Source organism: Schistocerca americana, chromosome 4, assembly GCF_021461395.2.
Source record: "Schistocerca americana isolate TAMUIC-IGC-003095 chromosome 4, iqSchAmer2.1, whole genome shotgun sequence".
Classification (NCBI taxonomy): domain Eukaryota; kingdom Metazoa; phylum Arthropoda; class Insecta; order Orthoptera; family Acrididae; genus Schistocerca; species Schistocerca americana.
Genome location: NC_060122.1, coordinates 170,873,392 through 170,894,044, shown reverse-complemented (window position 1 = coordinate 170,894,044; position 20,653 = coordinate 170,873,392). Strand labels below are relative to the sequence as shown.

The 20,653-nt window shown below is 42.9% G+C and overlaps 1 protein-coding gene across 2 annotated transcripts in view; it reads right to left on the bottom strand.

Moving 5' to 3' along the window:
- LOC124612501 (C-1-tetrahydrofolate synthase, cytoplasmic) overlaps positions 1-20,653 on the bottom strand; it is a 163,410-nt gene that overhangs the window by 62,204 nt on the left and 80,553 nt on the right. For both annotated transcript variants that reach the window (XM_047140742.1, XM_047140743.1), the window contains exons 6-7: positions 11,195-11,336; positions 613-724 (exon numbers count right to left, since the gene is read on the bottom strand). In XM_047140742.1, the coding sequence (XP_046996698.1) occupies positions 613-724; positions 11,195-11,336 (254 nt within the window). The remainder of the gene's footprint in view (positions 1-612; positions 725-11,194; positions 11,337-20,653) is intronic.

The following is a 20,653-nucleotide window of genomic DNA, read 5'->3' as shown; positions in this document are numbered from 1 at the left end:
TGATCGTCGAGGGGACACTGAATAGTGCACGGTACATCCAAACCGTCATCGAACCCATCGTTCTACCATTCCTAGACCGGCAAGGGAACTTGCTGTTCCAACAGGATAATGCACATCCGCATGTATCCCGTGCCACCCAACGTGCTCTAGAAGGTGTAAGTCAACTGCCCTGGCCATCAAGATCTCCGGATCTGTCCCCCATTGAGCATGTTTGGGACTGGATGAAGCGTCGTCTCACGCGGTCTGCACGTCCAGCACGAACGCTGGTCCAACTGAGGCGCCAGGTGGAAATGGCATGGCAAGCCGTTCCACAGGACTACATCCAGCATCTCTACGATCGTCTCCATGGGAGAATAGCAGCCTGCATTGCTGCGAAAGGTGGATATACACTGTACTAGTGCCGACATTGTGCATGCTCTGTTGCCTGTGTCTATGTGCCTGTGGTTCTGTCAGTGTGATCATGTGATGTATCTGACCCCAGGAATGTGTCAATAAAGTTTCCCCTTCCTGGGACAATGAATTCACGGTGTTCTTATTTCAATTTCCAGGAGTGTATCATTTCAGCATTTAAAAAATGTAGACTAGGCTCTTCCACTCAGAGTATTCACTTACCTGGAATTGCATTTATACCACAATCAATGACAACAGCTCCTCGTTTAATCCAACTTCCTTTCACCATTTCAGCTCTACCAATAGCTACCACTAGAATATCAGCATTGGCAGTCTGAAATTAGAGAGTCTGGGAATAATTCTCAATACAGATATGTAGGGATCTCAGAAAGCAAGTTACACATGTCATCCGAAGATAAGACCATTGCATGACAAGAATGGTGCTGTGTCTGAAGGGAATACACGTTCCGGGTTTCCTGTAGTATGGATAACTAGGGCATCACAGTGTGCAAGTGAAATGATGCAGAAACTGGAAATATACTACAAAGTTGAAATATGTGTGACAGTGCAATTCTTGTGCGCAAAACATCTAAACTGCACATAGATTCACCATGAAATTCTGGTGGTATATGGGCCAAATGCAATGTCATGTGTACATGCAGTGAAACGGTGCCAACAGTTTGACCTAGCCAGGACAGACATGAATGGCGCTGATCAGGAAGAAAGGCCATAGACATCGACCACAAATGACAAAGGCCAGACAATCTTTATGGCAACCTGAAAAAACGTGTGAAGGGAAAGACATTTTCCAACAATGAGGACATTTACAAAGCAGTTCTCGAACCATTTAGTGACCAACGAACAAATTTCAGTTGTTGAGGAACTGAACGATTGGTGGAACTATTGATTACAAAGACCTGGTGATTATGTTGGAAAACAATGCCATGGATCTGTGTCACTCTGAGAAGTGGTGCACCATTCAATAAAAGTTATTTGGCCTACCATAATAATGTGTAACTTACTTTTTGAAGTACCCTTATAATAAATTAATCTAATGTTCTTATAATTATAATTAAAGGCAGCTGCAAAAAGAAAGTCCATGGTAAGGAACTGTATCACAGCAAAGCAGATTTGAACATATCTTCATACACTTGCACAAAGATGGAAATTTATAACACTGGCAACTTCATTTTTTTTTTTTTTTTTTATTTTTTTACACAAATGTGTTACTCGCGTTTTGTAGTTGTCTCCCCGTCATATACAGTGAATCAATATAATCATGTGAACATAAGCATACCATACCATTTGCAACTAAATATCGCAGCCACACATGACAGAAATATGAGAATTTTGTGGGAAAATAATTTACTGACACGCCAGAATAAAAGGCAGTTGATTTCCTGAACGAACCCACAGCAGAAATAGATGTACCAGTTTTCGAAAGGCGATGGTGGCAAAGAGGTGCAAACAAAGAATAAGAGTTTGAGCACAGATTTACAGCAATAAAAATCAAGCAATCTTCTCATTGAAAGTAAATGTAAGTTTTGGTGTATGTAATGTTTGTATACAGACCCCTGCCCGCCCCCCCCCCCCCTCCCCCCCCCCCCCCCCCCGACCCACCCAAGTCTCCCTAAATCGCCACCACTGCAGTGTTTTGCTGTTGGTTGCCTTCTTTGTTTGTTGTTGACATGTGATGGGGTCTCCTCTAGACCTCGTCCGGTGTATTGGTCGGTTTTGGGGTTTGGTGGGGGCTAAACATCGAGGTCATCAGTCCCCTTTTCCAGACAGACATACATGTAAAAGGCCTTTACAGTAAAAGCATAACCTCTGCACCCAGAGGGAGGGAACACCAAGGGGTACAGAGGTAAAATGAACACCGCAATAACACAAAATAGAGGACACTTAAAAGGAGCAGAGCAAGCGGTTGACTAAAGCAAAACAGACTACAGTGGTTGGTGGATCAGGTAAAAGGTCAACCACTCAACTACAAACGAAGAACCTCCAGCTGGAAAGCGTTGATAGAGGTACCAACACAACTTGTTACCAGAAAAGACACTATTTTGGTACCATGTCACAAAGGTCGATGGAGTGGGTGTAGCCTGAGAAATCAGGCGAGAGCGCCCACACTAGAGTGAATGATAAAACCCAGCTACACGGATAAAATGTAAAACTGAGTCAGCTATAGAGGCATCGTCACCTAGAATTAAAGGAAGTGCAGCTGGTAAATTAAAGGACTGCCGCAAGGGGGCTAAAAGCGGGCAGTCCATCAGAAGATGGACCACTGTCAGCCCTGCATCACAGCGACACTTGGGTGGGTTCTCACGGCGAAGGAGATAGCTGTGGGTCAACCGCATATGTCCAATTTGGAGACGACAGAGAACAACTGAGTCCCTATGCGTGCTCCTCAAGGATGAGTTCCATACAGCCATGGAAGACTTTACCATGCGGAGCTTATTTGGCGTGTTCAAGACAGACCATTCAGAGCTCCAGACGTTCGTTTCCTGGAATGTCGATGTGGCCCGCGGTCCACACAAACGTCGCTGAACGACCACACTCGCAATCCACTCAGGGAGTCACTGCATATGACAAATGACTCCCCAAGGCAGGAGGAAAGGTGGGCGAGTGCACGATAAAGAGCAACCAGCTTCACAGTGAAAACACTGCTCCGACAAGGCAGGGAATGCTGCTCAACGTAGTCACCATGGATGAAAGCAAACCCAGTGTGTCCATCGACCACAGAACCGTTGGTGTAGACTACATCTGCATCGCGAAACGAGGCAAGAAGAGCCAGGAATTGTTGACGAAGACTGGCAGGTGGAACGGAGGACTTGGGGTCGCACGACAAACCCAAGCAAAGCCGCAAGCGAGGGAGGGACCTAGGAGGGGTAGAAGAAGAGGACCGGAAGGATGGAGAAAGGGGAAAGGACTCGGGTGATAAGAGAAGGGAATGAACACGGACCGCGATCGGGAGACCCGACCTAGGCCGCCGTCATGGGGAGGGGAGTGCAGAAGATGGAAAAAGGAGCCTGCGGTTTGGGTGGTCGGGCGAGGCATGGACGCTGGCGATGTATGACGCAAATAACTGTTGTCAGCAGAATTGTAAGGGAGGGATTCCAGCTTCTACAAGAAGGCTAGTCACCAGACTAGTGCGGAAGGCACCTGTCGCCAGTCTGATGCCATAAGGGAGAATCGGGTCGAGGATCTGCAACGTTGAAGGTGCTGCTGAGTCATACACCACACTCCCGTAGTCGAGACAGGACTGGACTAAGGCCTTATAGAGCTGTAGGAGGGTTGTTCATGCAGCCCCCCAAATGGTGCGGCTGAGGCAGCAAAGGATGTTGAGGTGCCGCCAGCACCGTTGTTTAAGCTCACGAAGATGAGGTGTCCAAGTGAGCTGAGCATCAAACAGCATGCCAAGAAAGCGATGCGTCTCCTCAGTACGAAGGAGTTCATTGACAAGGTAGAGCTCTGGATGGAGGTGGATCGTTTGACGACAACAGAAATGCATCACTCAGGTCTTAGAGGCTGAGAACTGAAAACCATGGTTGGATGCTCAAAAATGTGCCTTACAGATAGCTCCCTGCAGCCACCATTCAGCAACACTGATGCTTGGGGAACTGTAATAAAGGCAAAAGTCATCGGCATATAGAGAGGAACAGACCGATGAGTCCACCACAGCCGCAAGGCCATTAATCGCCACCGAAGAGAGGGGAACGCCGAGAAACAAGCCCTGCAGGACACCGTTCTCCTGAATATGAGCAGAGTTAAAATAAGTGCCAACTCTAACCCGAAAGGAGCGACTGGAGAGAAAATTCCGTAGAAAAATCGGAAGTGGACCCATTCGTGCAGCGTAGCAAGGATATGATGGCACCAGGTGGTATCGTACACCTTCCGAAGATCAAAGAAAACAGCAACTAGATGTTCTCGCCGGGTAAAAGCTGTACGAATAGCCGACTCTCGCGAGACTAAATCGTCGATCGCTGAGCAGCCCTGACGGAAGCCCCCCTGTTGCTGGGCTAGGGGGGCCCGAACTTTGAGGAGCCACATGAGCCGCCGACTCACCATCCGTTCCAGGAGTTTGCACATAATGTTGGTAAGGCTGATAGGGTGATAGCTATCAACCACCAGCGGATCTGCACCAGGTTTCAGCACCAGGATGGTAACGTTATCCTGCCAACGAGTTGGGAAAACGCCCTCCATCCAGATGCAGTTAAACAGGGCGAGTAATTCACCCTGACAGCGCGCTGAGAGATGGCGAAGAAACTGGTTGTGAATTTGGTCTGGACCTGGAGAGGTATTGGGGCAAGCTGTAAAGGCACTTTGGAACTCCCATTCACTAAGCGGGGCGTTGTATCGTTCCCAATGGTGCGTGCGAAACAACAACTGCGTGTGCTCAGCCTGCTCTTTAATGGCGCTGAATTCTGCTCTGCAGCCTGCTGTCGCAGAAATACGAGTGAAGTACTCTGCCAGATGTTTGGCGATGGCGACTGGGTCAGTACAAAGTGTACCCCGAAGAGAAAGGCAAGGGACAGACGTATGAGGGCGAAAGCCAAAAATGCGCCGAACCCGTGACCACACATGAGATGGGGAGGTGCGAGAACCTATAGTGGCAACATATCATTCCCAGCAGTCCTGTTTGCTCCACTGGATTAACCACTGAGCCCGGGCCTGCAGCCGTTTAAAGGCAACCAGATTCTGTAGGGAAGGATGACGCCGGTGTCGTCGTAGGGCTCGCCAGCAGTCCCGGATAGCTTCTGCAATCTCTGGTGTCCACCAAGGGACTGACTTACACCTTAGGGTACTTGAAGAGCAGAGGACTGTTGCCTCGGCAGCAGAAACAATGGCCAAAGTGACCTCGTCCACTGCCAAAATAATGTCACCAGGAAGCGGGGCAATGGCCATAGTAGCTGAGGTGTAGGCTGCCCAATCAGCTCCATGAAGAGACCATCGTGGCAGCTGGTCAGGGTGTTGGGATTGAAGAAGAGAAACCAGGACAGGAAAGTGGTCGTTACCACAGAGGTCATCGTGGACCCTCCAACTGAGGTATGGAAGAAGACCTGGGCTACTTTGAGAGAGGTCAATGGCCGAGTATGTGCCATAAGTCAAGCTAAAATATGTGGGAGCACCAGTGTTAAGGAGGCAAATGTCCTGCTGTGCCAAGAGAGCCTCAGCGTTCCTACCCTGGCCCGAGATCTGGGCACCACCACATAAAGGGTAGTGGGCATTAAAGTCCCCGAAAAGGAGGAATGGTGGGCGGGAGCTGGGCGAACAAGGCAGATAGGTTGGCAAGATGGACAACCTCATCTGGGGGAAGGTAGAGGGAACAGATGGTAAGCTCCATTCCTGCCCGGATTCTAACAGCCACAGCCTCGAGAGCCGTGTGAAGTGGCACTGGGGCACTAGGAACAGTGGCAAGAACATAAGCACAGACACCACCAGACACTATCATATTCTACGCGGTTCTTATAGTAACCCCGGTAGCCACAGAGGGAGGGGGTCCGCAAAACAGAAAACCAGGTTTCCTGTAGGGCCAGACAAGTGGCAGGGAAGTAGCACAAAAGCTGTTTCAACTCAACAAGGTGGTGGAAAAAACCACGGCAATTCCATTGAAGGATAATGGTATCCGACTGTGAAGACATGAAAGAACCTGGTGGGGGGGCGGGGGTGGGGGGGGGGGGGGGGGGGTGGATGATAGGTTACGCCTTAGAAGCTCTCTCGCCACCACTGATTGCGAAGTAGCCTGATGAACTTCCACAGGAGCTGCGGGTCGAGCAACATCTAGCTCCTGAGTGGACGCTAGATGCTCCACATCATCTTCAGGTGCAGTGGTGAACTCCTTTTCTGTCTCTATGTCCTTCTCCTTTTGCTTTTTCTTCTTTTTGGTAGGGTCCCATTTGTCCCTCGGTTTATCAGGCTGGGTGGGCTTTTCCGACCCAGTGTCATGGACCGAGGAAGACCTGGAAGCCCTATGGCCCTCAGGTGGTGACTTTTTCAGCCACTGGCTGACAGCTGGAGGGGCAGTAACCGTGGAAGGGAGGGCACCAAGGGATACCTTCCACGCGAAGGGAGCCGGAGGAGGTGGGCACTTCTCCAGCTCAGAGGTGGGGACTGATGTCCCCAAAGAAGGAGGGGTTGTTACTCCCGATGTTGATAACAGGGGAGCAACGGAAGAGGGTGTTCACCCAACTACTGGGGGGGGGGGGGGGGGGCGGAAGGGGGGGGGCAGGAATAGACGGCCAGGCTGGAGGGCCCACAGAAAGCGGCTGAGCTTGGGGGCTCATTGCCAGGGATGGCGACATCGAAGCTGCTCCAGCAAACGTCGATGAAATGCGCACAGGGTGAAGTCGGTCGTACTTGCGTTTAGCCTGTGTGTAAGTGAGCCTGTCCAAGGTCTTATACTCCGTAATCTTCCATTCTTTTTGATAAACCCACAGTCTGACGAGCAAGGTGAATGTTTTCGTCCGCAGTTGACACAAATAGGAGGCGGCGAACACGGTATGTTGGGGTGGGAGGCACGTCTACAGTCCCAACAGGTAGGGTTGGCGTCACATGTCGATGACATATGCCCAAACCTCCAGCACTAGGGAGGAGGGATGTAAGGCTCAACATCACATCGATATATCATCACCTTGACCTTCTCGGGCAGGGTATCTCCCTTGAAAGCCAAGATGAAGGTGCCAGTGGCGACCCTACTATCTTTAGGACCCCTGAAGACACGTCGTACAAAGTGGACACCGCGGCATTTCAGATTTGCACGGAGCTCATCGTCAGACTGCAACAACAGGTCACAATGAAAAATAAGGCCCTGAACCATATTGAGGCTCTTATGAGGCGTAATGGAGACTGCAACATCACCGAGTTTGTCACAAGCAAGCAATGCCCATGACTGTGCTGGGGATGCTGTCTGTATGAGGACTGCTCCAGACCTCATTTTAGACGTGCCCTCAACTTCTCCAAACTTGTTCTCTAAATTTTCCACAAAAAACTGAGGCTTTGTGGTCAGAAATGAGTCCCCATCTGTTCGGCTGCAAACCAGAAATCAAGGAGAATACGTCTCACCAGGTAATTTAGACCGCCATTCCACCCCTGGTGTGGGCAGGGAAGGGAACGATTGGGGGTCATACTGTAAAGCACTGAACTTTCCTATCTTAGAGACTATTCATATTTCTTTTCATGGTGGTCCCACGAGCAGCTAGGGAAAGGAATGTCCACTCAGACAGAGCCCTGCTTGCCTGGGTAAACCTAATACAACCGGGGGGCGGCAGATTCCCCAGAGGTCGCCCGCTAGCAACTGTTCTACCTCAACAGCCATGCGTCTCCTCGGCGCGTAGCACACCTTGAGATTGAGGGGATTTTTATAGAGGCTTATACCATCCTCGCGACCCAGGCAGTTAAACCAAGATCCCCGGTCTCTGTACCGTACAACGTTCTACCGTCACGCCTTACAGTGGTCGCTGAAGCACACTCAGACCTTACGGTATTGAGGACTGGTGGCGCTTCCCAGTCCCCAGCTCAGGGACCCCGGGGTCACCAAGCCCGTACCCAGCAACTAAATGCTGAGCCCCCAGGGGTGTCCAGTGTATTCCATACCTGTTTTCTTCAGCATAACACAAAATGTGTTCATAGGAATATCTCAGTTTTAATGATCCTAAGTCTGATGGAATTGTTAGTCAATGGCCGCAGAAATATTTCAGTGATATATCAGATCAAGAGGTATTTTACAATAGGCAGTGATCACGGTTTTGCTTGTGGAAGTTCATTTGGAGGTATAACTTCAGGACAATTATGACAGGAATCTTCCTGTTTCTCCAATGAAATACAACCCAGGACCTCCCACAGAAGAACCCCAAAAGTGCCCCACTTGTGACAGGATACTTTCCGGGACTGGATCAGACTCTGAATGTGGCTCTCCAGCAGGGATACGACTTCCTCAAATCCTGCCCTGAAATTAGATCCATCCTTCATGAAATCCTCCCCACTCCACCAAGAGTGTCTTTCTGCCATCCACCTAACCTTCGTAACCTCTTGGTTCATCCCTATGAAATCCCCAAACCACCTTCCCTACCCTCTGGCTCCTACCCTTGTAACTGCCCCCGGTGTAAAACCTGTCCCATGCACCCTCCCACCACCACCTACTCCAGTCCTGTAACCTGGAAGGTGTACAAGATCAAAGGCAGAGCCACGTGTGAAAGCACCCACGTGATTTACCAACTGACCTGCCTACACTGTGAAGCTTTCTATCTGGGAATGACCAGCAACAAACTGTCCATTCGCATGAATGGACACAGGCAGACAGTGTTTGTTGGTAATGAGGATCACCCTGTGACTAAACATGCCTTGGTGCACGGCCAGCACATCTTGGCACAGTGTTACACCGTCCGGGTTATCTGGATACTTCCCACTAACACCAGCCTGTCAGAACTCCGGAGATGGGAACTTGCCCTTCAGTATATACTCTCTTCCCGTTACCCACCAGGCCTCAACCTCCGCTAATTTCAAGTTGCTGCCGCTCATACCTCTCCTGTCATTCAACAACATATTTGCCTCTGCACTTCCGCCTCGACTGACATCTCTTCCCAAAACCGTGTGTGTGTGTGTGTGTGTGTGTGTGTGTGTGTGTGTTCCTGTCCTTTTCTCCCCCCCTAAGGTAAGTCTTTCCGCTCCCGGGATTGGAATGACTCCTTACCCTCTCCCTTAAAACCCACATCCTTTCGTCTTTCCCTCTTTCCTGACGAAGCAACCATTGGTTGCGAAAGCTTGAATGTTGTGTGTGTGTTTGTGTTTGTTTGTGTGTCTATCAACATGCCAACACTTTCGTTTGGTAAGTTACATCATCTTTGTTTTTAGAAAATACTTAAAGTGTTCGTTAAAAGCAACGTGTTCTGATCAGTGATGTAGAAAAATGTAGATCTCAGCAATGAATGTCTACTTTGCATTACCTACAGAGTAAAATTTCTAAGTGCAAATTTAAACCCTGGAATTTACTTTAATGTGCAAATTTATTTGATATAGAGATAAAACAACTTTTCAGAATGTAAAATTTAGGTCTCTAACAGTACTTTTATGTGTACTATTTAAAAAAAAACACACACACACAAAAGTATGTGATTTTGTGTTACAAAATGTAAAATACGGTTAGCTCTATTTAGTGCAATAAAATCAACAAGAAGTATTTAAAGAACAATTACATAATTGTAAGATTAAATGTTATATAACTTAAATTAAAAACTCCCAAAGGTTTGTGCCTTAAGTCTGAGTGTAAACAGAGTTTCCAGAAACCCCACCTCCTACATTACACGAAAGTCATTTCATGAGTCAAGGGTTAAACTTCCCTTAAGATTAAAAAATATGTTAAAGAGAGCAATGTAATGTTCAACCAACATCTACCTCATGCAAACCAAACAGCTTTCATTACAACAATCTGCAACAATTTATTTATCTTTGACATCCAGCTATTCAGACTAACTCTTATTTCCTTAAACAATGGAATAACAATAATATGAAAAGGATAGACTCCTATCCACCATATAGAGGAGGCTTTGAGTCACAGACAGTTACAATGAAAAAGACTGATAAAATATTAAAGTTTTTGGACAAAGTGCTCCTCCTGCAGTGGTAAACACGCACACTTTTAACACAAGCACCACTCACCAAACATCGCCACTATCTCAGGGCTCTAGAGCCTGCCAACCTTCCTGATTTCTGAAGTCTACTGCTCACACATCGGTGGAATCAATTTCAATACTCAAGATATTTTAAATTAACATACTTACAGTTTGTAGTTTTCAGACATTATGAATGTTACCACTAGTACCTTCGAGTGGCAGAGAGAACAAACTTTTTACAGTATCTCTACGTTTCTATATAATAGTGAGAGGCAAAACATATCTGCTGATATTCTGCAGACCTTTTGAAGCTAAGCTCACATGAGCCTGAAATTATTACAATATATCAATCAAACCTGACATCTGAATTATTGCCTGCAACAGTTTTCCTAATCATACAATTGTACAGTTATCAGGAGAGAGGATAAAGCACAACTGCAGGCCTCATATTATTGTCTGTGTATTGGGAAACTGAAGTCACAGCTGGAACAGCTTCTAACCCAGTCTACAACAGATTCTCATTAGTAGTTCAACAGCTGACTTCTGCGTAATTCAAAATCTACCAATAATAATAATAATAATAATAATAAAACTACGAAATGCTTTACATGATAGTGAAGTCTGGAACATAGAATTCCAAAATAAAGAAATAAAAACTGTGTGACAATAGTCTTGAAAACCCAAAGGAAAACTATAGCTTTTGTTTTTGTATGTAGTTTCACAGGTTCCTAAAAAACAGAAACAGGTAATGCAGCGCTAAAGTGGAGTGAGTATAAGTCTTTTCAAGTGACTCACCAGCCTGTACTATTTACTCCATATATTGGGTAATAATTGCTGACTCATGTGAGCTTAGCTTCAAAATATAGATAGAACACATATGCTTAGACATATTAAACATATATAATGCTCAAACTAACTACAATTCTAGCTAAATGATCCTCACACATTATATCTCTCACTGGACTTGCATGGCATGTTTGAACAGATGTTCATGCTCATTATTGCAATTACATTTTTTCACAGAGAATGCGGTATATTTTGTACAACGATCTCACTACTTAAATAGAAATTAATATGATTACTACAAATACATGAAGTTTTCTTTTTTCTTTCACAAATCTTTAGACATGCAACAGAACTAAATTTTTAAGAAAATTATGAAACTAACTGAATAATGGCAGTCACCACCACACACTCACCAGCTTATCAAGACTTTTTGTTTTTGAATGACACACTGTTACTGTTGCATGGTGCCATTTTAGTAACTCCGACACTGGTGTGCCTACAATTTTACTCCTACCCAACACCACAGCATTGCTTCCAGCAATGGTAACACCACTCCTAAAAAGAAACACAGTTGTAGCAAATGTAATGAAACTGTCTCTGTTCGTAAATTTATAGAAGACAATAATTAAATACAACTCCAAACAAAAAAGATTCCAACCCTTTAACTATGAACAATGGATAGATCCATCCATGGTTTGGTCATTCTCAAGGGGTTCAACAAATACAGCCACCCACAGAACTACGTGGCCATGAGCTTCAGACTGGCAAGTGTTATAATACTATTTGTTACTGTTTCCTCCACTACATTGTAACTCTCAACACTCAATATAAGGTACTCTCAGTCACTTATAATATTCATCTCACGAATGTGCTTTATGCATTGAGTGACAGTCAAAAGCAGCACTTTTTGTGCTGTTAGCATTGTGTTTACTTGATGGTAACCTTTCACAGGAGCAAAAAGGAGCTATTTGTCAGATTCAGAAGTAAAACAGCTGCTTTTAGAAAGCGATGATAATTTGAATGACAACTCTGATAGTTGCAAGACATCAGTGAAGAAAATGAAAGTGGCATGGATTCAGAATCATCTCATGATGACGCAGCATTGCAACATATGCCACAAAATGCTTTTGGGCAAGTCAGTTCACCTCAACAGCACACATTGTTTACCAGTGAAAGTGGTATAAATGTGCCCCTTATACAGAATGATATGAGGAATTATTTTCAGCTTTTCATAGAGGACTCTTTGTGCAAAACAGTAGCTGACCAAATAAACTTACACATACACACACATCAGTATATAGCTTCTCGTCTCAATTTAGGAACAAGACCTAGGTTTCACTGCTGAAAGACAACGGATGATGAAGTGAAGATACTGTATTGAATATTCATTCTTCAGGGAATTTTGCACAAGCCAGAACACAAACTTTACTTTTCACAAAGCAGTCACTTGAGATACCATTCTTTAGGAAACTTATGAAAGAAAAATTTCGATCTTTTGTTCAAATCTCTCGGCTTTGCAGACAATATATCATGTGATCCCTTAGCAGCTGTGAGCAGAAAGCTGTTCAAAGTTTAGTGGATAACGAAACATTTGAGAAGCAAATTCAGATCTCTTTATATGCCACAAAGGGGCATTACTGTTGATGAATCTCCATTGCTCTAAAAAGGACATCCCGGATGGATGCAATTTATTCCTTCACAGTGTAGAAAGATTTAGTTTCAGATTTTATGAATTGCATCACAGCTGCTCTGGATATATATTGTGTATAGTGGTAAGGACACATATTATGGCTGTTATTATCCCAATTGAAACAATTCTATAATTTTTTGGAGCTTGCTCATGAGTGGCTCAGAATGCGTTATGGTGTTTACGCTGGCATCTGGTACACTAGTTCAGATCTAGCTGATGAACTAACGAGTAAGAACACCACAATTTTGGCACAGTGTGGCAAAACAGAAAGGACTTTCCTGATTTCACGAAAAATGGCAAAATGAAGAAGGGTGAATATGTAACATTGTACAGAAACAAGAAAATGTTGAAATGGAAGGACAAGAGCAACATCATAATGGCCATTCACATTTCAAGAAGTAAGTTTGAAGAATGGCAATATGCAGAATCCAAGGGTTGTCATGGATTACAACAAGAATCAGATGGGCATTGATAGGATGGATTCACAGCTGCAACACTACCAAATGGCCAGGAACAGACTGAAAAAGTATTATCATAATATTTTTTGTCACTTTCTGAACACTGTATGCTCCAATGCATGTGTTCTGTACAAAAGCAAGGCAACAGAAAAAAAAATAAAAAAATAGAGAAATTTTTAAAGAAGACAGAAATTCATAATTAGTCTCTGGGAACAGTTGGCTGTGTACCTCCAGAACTTGGGACATGAATTGGATGTTCAGCTCAAACCCCAAAAGTGGCTCACATTTTCCATAATTTTTGTCAACCACAACAAAGAAAAGACCAATAAGGAAGCGTGGAGTATGTACTAGAAGAGATATTTTACTGGTGTACAGAATGTGAAGTTCCTCATGTGCAGTACTAAGATTTAAAATATTTAACACAGAGAATGACTTGTAATTATAAGAAAATAAAATTTCATTGTTCTCTTTAAGTGCTATTCTTCTCTTTAAGCACCATGTTTTAAAATATTTCACACGGAGAATGACTCGTAATTGTATGACAATAAAATTTCATTGTTCACTTTAATGCATTCTATTCAATCCTGAACTACTTTAGTTTTGGTCCATAAACTAAAATCAACAACAAGACATTTTTATGAGTCAGCAAGGCAGGTGACATGGCTGCCCTGACCAGTGCTAGAGGAAATTACCTACTGAAGCAGAGGAACGCACACAAAAAATACCCACTAAAGGATTAATACAGAAACATCTGTATGACAACAAAATAGTATGAACAGCTGTGGCAGAACGTAAATAATTTAAGAGTAAAGGTAACAGCCTTTGCTACTATATTAGTAGCAATGGAACTGAATTATTACAAACTATAAAACAGTCAAACAATGGAAAATGCAGGATGTAAATTGTAAAACAGTACTTTTATGGACAAAATAGCTCAATTTCTCAGACAAAAATTAGAAGTGAATCAGTAGAAACCAAACCTACTGAATACAGGCTATTAAGTTCATAAAGAACAGATGATAACTGTGAAAAAATACATTTTAATGGGACAGAATGATAAATATTTGGGCGATGGTAAAGTGACAGTTACTTAGCATCTTAGGTCAAGGTAACTACAAAACGAAATGGAAGTTACAGTAGGCAGTCAAAAATCAATAATCTGATTTTGGAAAGTGAACAATTCATTAACCAGAAGAAAGTGGCTACCTATGACGAAGAACACAGAGTTCCAAACGTCTGTATGTTGTCAGTAATAAAAAAAAAGTTTGCATGTCAAATTCGAGGTGTAGAAGAGCTCAAACATAATGAGGAATGCCAAACGCCATTCTCTCCTCCACACCAATCAGTATGAATTCCAAAAACATCAATCATCTGAAACACAACTCCCACTTTTCTCAGACAACTTCTTTAAAGCCACAGCCCATGTCAATCGGGTGCCTGTACTATATCTTGACTTCTGAAAGGCGTTTGACTCAGTACCACACCAATGTTTATTAATGATGGTATGACCATTTGTTCTATGAAACAAATTTTTGTGACTGGATTAGGGATTTCTTGGCAGGGAGGATGCAGTATATTATCTTGGACGGAGAGTCATTGACAGATGTAGAAGGCATGTCCCAAGGAGGTGTGTTGGGACCTTTACTGTTAGTGACCTGGCTGACAATAGTAATAGTAACCTCAAACCCATTGCAGATGTTATATATAACAAAGAACTATATGTAAAAAATGTATACAAATACCCATTCAGATTTTGGTAAGGCTTCAAAGAGATGAAAAGATTGGCAACTTGCTTTGAATTTCCAGAAATGTATAAAATCATGCACTTCAGAAAAGACGATGATTATGTTATCATTGACTCATAACTGGACTCACTGAATTCGTACGAATGCCTGGGTGTATCAGTTTATAGGGATAGGAAATGGAATGATCACATACGGTCAGTCATAGATAAAGGTCATGGCATACTTCATTTCACTGACAGACTACTGGGGAAATGCATTCAGTTTACAAAAAGGCCGCTGATGATACCTGTGCAATCCCTCTGACGATATTGGTCATGTGTGGGGGCCATACAAAATATGACTAACAGGTGATACTGAACATATACAAAGATGGCCATCATGAATGGTCATAGTTTTGTTTGACACATGAGAGAGTGTCACAGAAATATAGTCACTTGAATATAGGTGGGTGCCAACAAACACATAAAAGTCAACTTGTAACATTTCAGGAACAAGTATTAAGTGACAAAACAAGGAATGAACTACAGTCTCCTATTATCATTTCCAAAAGAACTGTGAAGACAAGATTAGACTAATTACAGCATACATAGAGACATTTAAGTAGTCATTCTTTCCACACTCCACATAAAGCTGGAATGAAAAGAAGGCCTTATAACTGTTACAGTGAGGAGTACTCTCTGCCACATACCCCAAAGTGGTTTGCAGAGTATGGATATATGGGGTGAACATTAATAAAACCAACAAACTGCGGGATGGATTCCTGACTGGAAATGGAGGAAAAATAGTGCTATGAACACCTGTGTCCGGAAATGTGTCGTTGCCATGGTAGCTGGTGCTGATGAATCGAAGTTCCTCTGACCATGTCACATGTTTTCCTTCCATGTTGTAGGCTGTGTGATTGATGCAGCATACTGTAAGCAGCTGAATGGTCCAGTATTCAAGTCAGAAACAAGCTGAGATGGTGTTTGTGTAAGGCCAAACAAATGGAAACGGTCAAGAGGTAGCACAGCTACACCAAGACAAGTACCCTCACAGACGCCAACACGTCACACAACATTTCACGCCTTTATTGGATGTTTGTTTGATCATAAGTCCTTTCAGACTGATTAACATGCAAGGAGGTGGCGAGCTGTGCATAAACCAGATATGGAGGATTGGGTCCTACAGAATATTGAAATGAACCCTAGTACAAGCTCCAGGCAAGTGGCCCGCCGACATAGTGTAAGCCAAAGAACAATTGTGTGTGTCCTGCATGACAACTGCTACTATCACCTGCAATGGATCCAAGGATTATCAGCAGCAGATTTTGCTCTATGGGAATGATTTTGTTGATGGTTTTGCACAAGACCATCACAATTGTGGGATTTCTGTCATCAGTCCTCTTTACCAATGAAGCAACTTTTACCAGAACTGGCATCATCAATCTGCATAATCATCATCATCTGCGGACTACAAAGACAGCACATGGTCAGAGAAACTTTCATTCTTCAGTGCAATCTGCTGTGACAACAATGCATTTCCAGACTCATGTTCATAGGACCTTTTTTCCTCCATTTCCAGTCAGAAATCTGTTCCTGCAGTTTGTCGGTTTTATTAATGTTCACCCTGTATATGCAAAAAATATGAACTTGCTATAATTTATGGTCTGCAAAAGTTGAATCTGAAGCCAAATTATATTATGCAACTAAATACACTTCATCTTCATCATCATCATCATCACCGTCATCGTCGTCATCATCTGACAATCAAATTACCATAGTGCAGTCACATGTATGTTTAACTTAAGTATATTTGTTTTGAGAGAATATTACCTATCACACTGTTGTTATCCTGGGCAATTCAAAATGGCTCTAAGCACTATGGGACTTAACATCTGAGGTCATCAGTCCCCTAGACTTAGAACTACTTAAACCTAACTAACCTAAGGATTTCACACACATCCATGCCCAAGGCAGGATTCGAACCTGCGACCACAGCAGCCACGTGGTTCCAGACTGAAGTGCCTAGAACTGCTCGGCCACTGTGGCCAGCTTGAGCAATTCAAATAAAGAAATAAGTCTGATACTAAATTATAAGCATAAGAGCATATCAACATCACTTTGCATGTCACATTTCTGTAAGAAAAAAATTCAAACAAATGAAAATCCAGGATGGGATGGTGACAATATTGTGAGAAAAAATAGATTACTACCCACCATATAGTGAAGATGTTGAGTCACAGACAGGTACAATAAAAAAATTGCTAAACAAGTAAGCTTTCTTCTGAATTAGACAACATACAGACACACAGTCACTCAAACACATCTCACACACACGTGACCACTGCCTCAGCAGCCAGAGACAGTGGTCATGCGTGGAAGAGATACATTTGTATGAATATGTGAGTATGTGTTTTCTAATTCAGAAGACAGCCTTTTGGCCATAAGCTTACTTCTTAACAGTCTTTTTTGCTGTGCCTCTCTGCAATTCAACATCTCTGCTAGATGGTAAGTAGCAATCTTTTCATAATATTGTCATTGCAGTGAGAAAATTACATTAAAATGTTTGCATGACAGAAATCCTGCCTTTTTGAGGGTATCAATATTTCATTCCATTAAAGACCTATACATTGTAATAATTATAAGTACTAAATTTTCCCAGTGTTAACTTGGAGCAACAATATCAGCTACTGCAATACTACCAATACATGATGACAACTTCCAATTTTCTTTGAAACTGATGTTAAATATCATAAATAATGACAAATTATGGCTCTGTATGTCCCAGAGAGAAGACAACAGTCACGTGCATGGATTTTCTTTAAAAGGCTCACCAACTAAAGTGAAAAGTCTGGTCACGGCTGCTTCGGCCTGCCTCAGTCTAGTGAAAAGTCTGGTCACGGCTGCTTGGGCCTGCCTCAGTCTAGTGAAAAGTCTGGTCACGGCTGCTTGGGCCTGCCTCAGTCTGCGCCCGCATGTTTATTGCCGCCACTGCCACTTCCTTGTGCAAGCTATCTGCCATCCTAGTGGGCGCATCTTGTGACAGTGCCGTCACACCACTCCATGCTTCAGTTTGGTCACCTGCTGTCTGAGAAGCTCCAAAAAATTGTGCTATTTGCAAAACTTCTACCAAAAGGGGTTTTCACAGAGTAAAACCATATGGTGAACTTCCTTGTCTGGAACTAGACAGATAACTGCATTGCACATCATAGTCTTCATAACTGTCATTAAGGGCATCAGTAATGAATTGACGCTTATGGCAAAGGCTGTGAAGTTTGGCTGCTCAGGCACTACGTGACTGGTTTGGTTTCTTGCAGTATCGATAAAATTCAACTTGCGCCACTATGACACGCATTTGTTTGCAATGGTAGTTGGACAATAAACTGCACATGTGATCAAAACTAAGAACTGCCAGTTCTTGTAAAGGGGCAAGCTGACATAGTAATCAATACACCTTAGGTGGAATCCATGATAGGAATAAGGCTTTGCACAAATTCGAGTCTGTCACACCAAAAGCCAAAAAATGCTGTCTGAGTCTGAATCATCATATGAGTGAAAAGTAGGTGGATAGACCAATGTATCAGTATCCTGTCTGTTTATGGAAGCTGACAAAGTGGTCAGGGCTTTGTAGCATGGCATCTGTAATGACTAAACCAGATGAAACTGCACTTAAAAACTGCACATACAGAAACCATTCCAAACTTGTGGCTAATCGTGTAGAAGCCAAGTAATACATGGAACTGACCCAACTAACACAAATATGGATTTATTCATAAAACTCTGAACAATAACAGAAATAAGCCTCTCATGACTCCACATGTGACAAGGAAAAAGAATCATACAAAAGATGCAACATAAGTGATACTCAGAACAGCTGATGTGAATGGTACGAACTAAAAGAACATGGTGACAGTGAGTCAGCACTGCTCCGTGTTTATGTAGGCGTGAGTCGGCAATAGATACAGTGGTACTGACCAAGCCGTGTGCAAGCTTCCTACAAGTGGCATCTAGTGACCAGCCTGCGCTGATACAGTTGGCAGTTTATTTAAACACACATGCGGGGTGGCACTACACTCGGCACACTCTCACTCACACACATTAGTAATGGGAAACAGCAACAGGAGCTAGACCAGGGCTGCAGGGTAAATGTTGATGTCAGACATCACGAGTGGGAATTCAATTTTTGTCACTCTGTAGTAAGAAACTATTTGCCATGGTGTACTTGTGTGAAACTTCTTTTACAGCTTGAATTGTGTCATGCTGTAATGAGTTTCATTACAATTGACAAAGAAGATGGTAGTAGATGACCAATTGGCTAGAAACATGTTCCTGCCCTCTGTCAGAAGGCAAAAACAATGGATCAGCAGTGCTGCAGGCTAGTGGAAGACAACATGCAAAAATGTTTTGAGGAGTAGAAGGGATGAACGCAGTTGTGTGTGGTCACAAATGGGTTCTACTTTGAAGGTAACTGTTAATAATTGAAGTGTCAGACTTTACATATGATGTTTTCCAGCAGAGCACAGGAAAAGGTTTGTTGTAAACTGCCTGTCGACAACTAATTACCTCACTGTTTTGATGAAATTTGTTACAGGAGAGGGACACAGTCCAAAGCAAAAAGGCAGTCTTGCACTGATACAGTCCAACAAATAGTTTTTTTGTTTTTTTGTTTTTTCCTTTCGAATAACCCATTTGGAGGGTACGATGAATCAACTTTGGCTACTCTTCATTGTATTAGATTTCTTCAGTTTCCAAATTTCCTTCATCCTTTTAGAGTGTTGTTCCCTTTCTTCTTGAGTCCACCTTCGTCTAGTTATTTTCTTTCTCTCCTGAAATTCTGCCTTTTGAACTGCCTTTCTGAAATGTGTTCTGTTTTCTATTGTGTCTATTGTAACTCCAGCATTTTCAATGTCCTTTTCAGTCCCTATGAACCATGCTGGCTTCGATTTGTAGCTATTGAGTAATGTGAATATCCGCTTGGTTAGTCTGTTGTTATCCATTCTGAATATATGTCCAAAAAACTGTAGTCTCCTCTTCCTCATTACATCAGTTAGTTTCTCCGTTTTCAGATATAGCTCTCTGTTTGGTCTTAACCTGTATTCAGCATTATAGTTTCTTTTAGCTCCCAGTATTTTCCTTAAAATTCTTCTTTCGACCTTCTCTAGTTTCTCAAGATCTCCATTTCTTGTTAGTTTAAGTGTTTCTGCAGCATAGAGAGCTTCAGGTCTGGACACTGTTTGGTAGTGTCTTAATTTCGTGTTCCAGGACAAGGATTTTTTATTATAAACGTTTTTGGTCATATGAAACACTCTTTCCATTTTGTGCACTCTAGTTTCTATAGCTATCTTTTCTTTGGCATTGTATGTAATCCACTCTCCTAGGTATTTAAAGGAATCTGTTTTGTGTATTGTGTTGTTGTCAACTGCAATATTTTGAGGAGCATCTCAGATGTTTGTCATAAACTTTGTTTTTTCATAGGATATTTGTAGTCCTACTTTGGCTGCTTGTTTTTGTAGTTCTCTTATTTGTTCTTGGGCATTGTCTAGTGAATCTATAATCAATGCTATGTCATCTGCGAAGGCTAAACAGTCGACAGTGATCTTGTTTGGATTTCTCCCTAGTTGAATCCCTTTAGTATTGATGGCCTTCCTCCATTCTCGAGCTACCTTCTCCAAGACACAATTGAAAAGCAGAGGTGACAGACCATCTCCCTGTCGAACACCTGACTTTATTTCAAACGATTTTGAGAGCTCTTCCCTAAATTTTACTTTCGATTTTGTATTTGTCAAAGTACCTTTAATTATTGCAGTTGTTTTAGCATCGAGTCCCAATTCTTTTAAGATATCAAGCAGTGTATTTCTGTCAATTGAATCATAGGCTTTTTTAAAATCCACAAAAATAATTACATATTTTAAGTTCCTGATTTTCCTCATTTCTATTATGTTCTTTAAATTTAGTATTTGTTCTGCACATGACCTTCCCTTCCTAAATCCAGCCTGATACT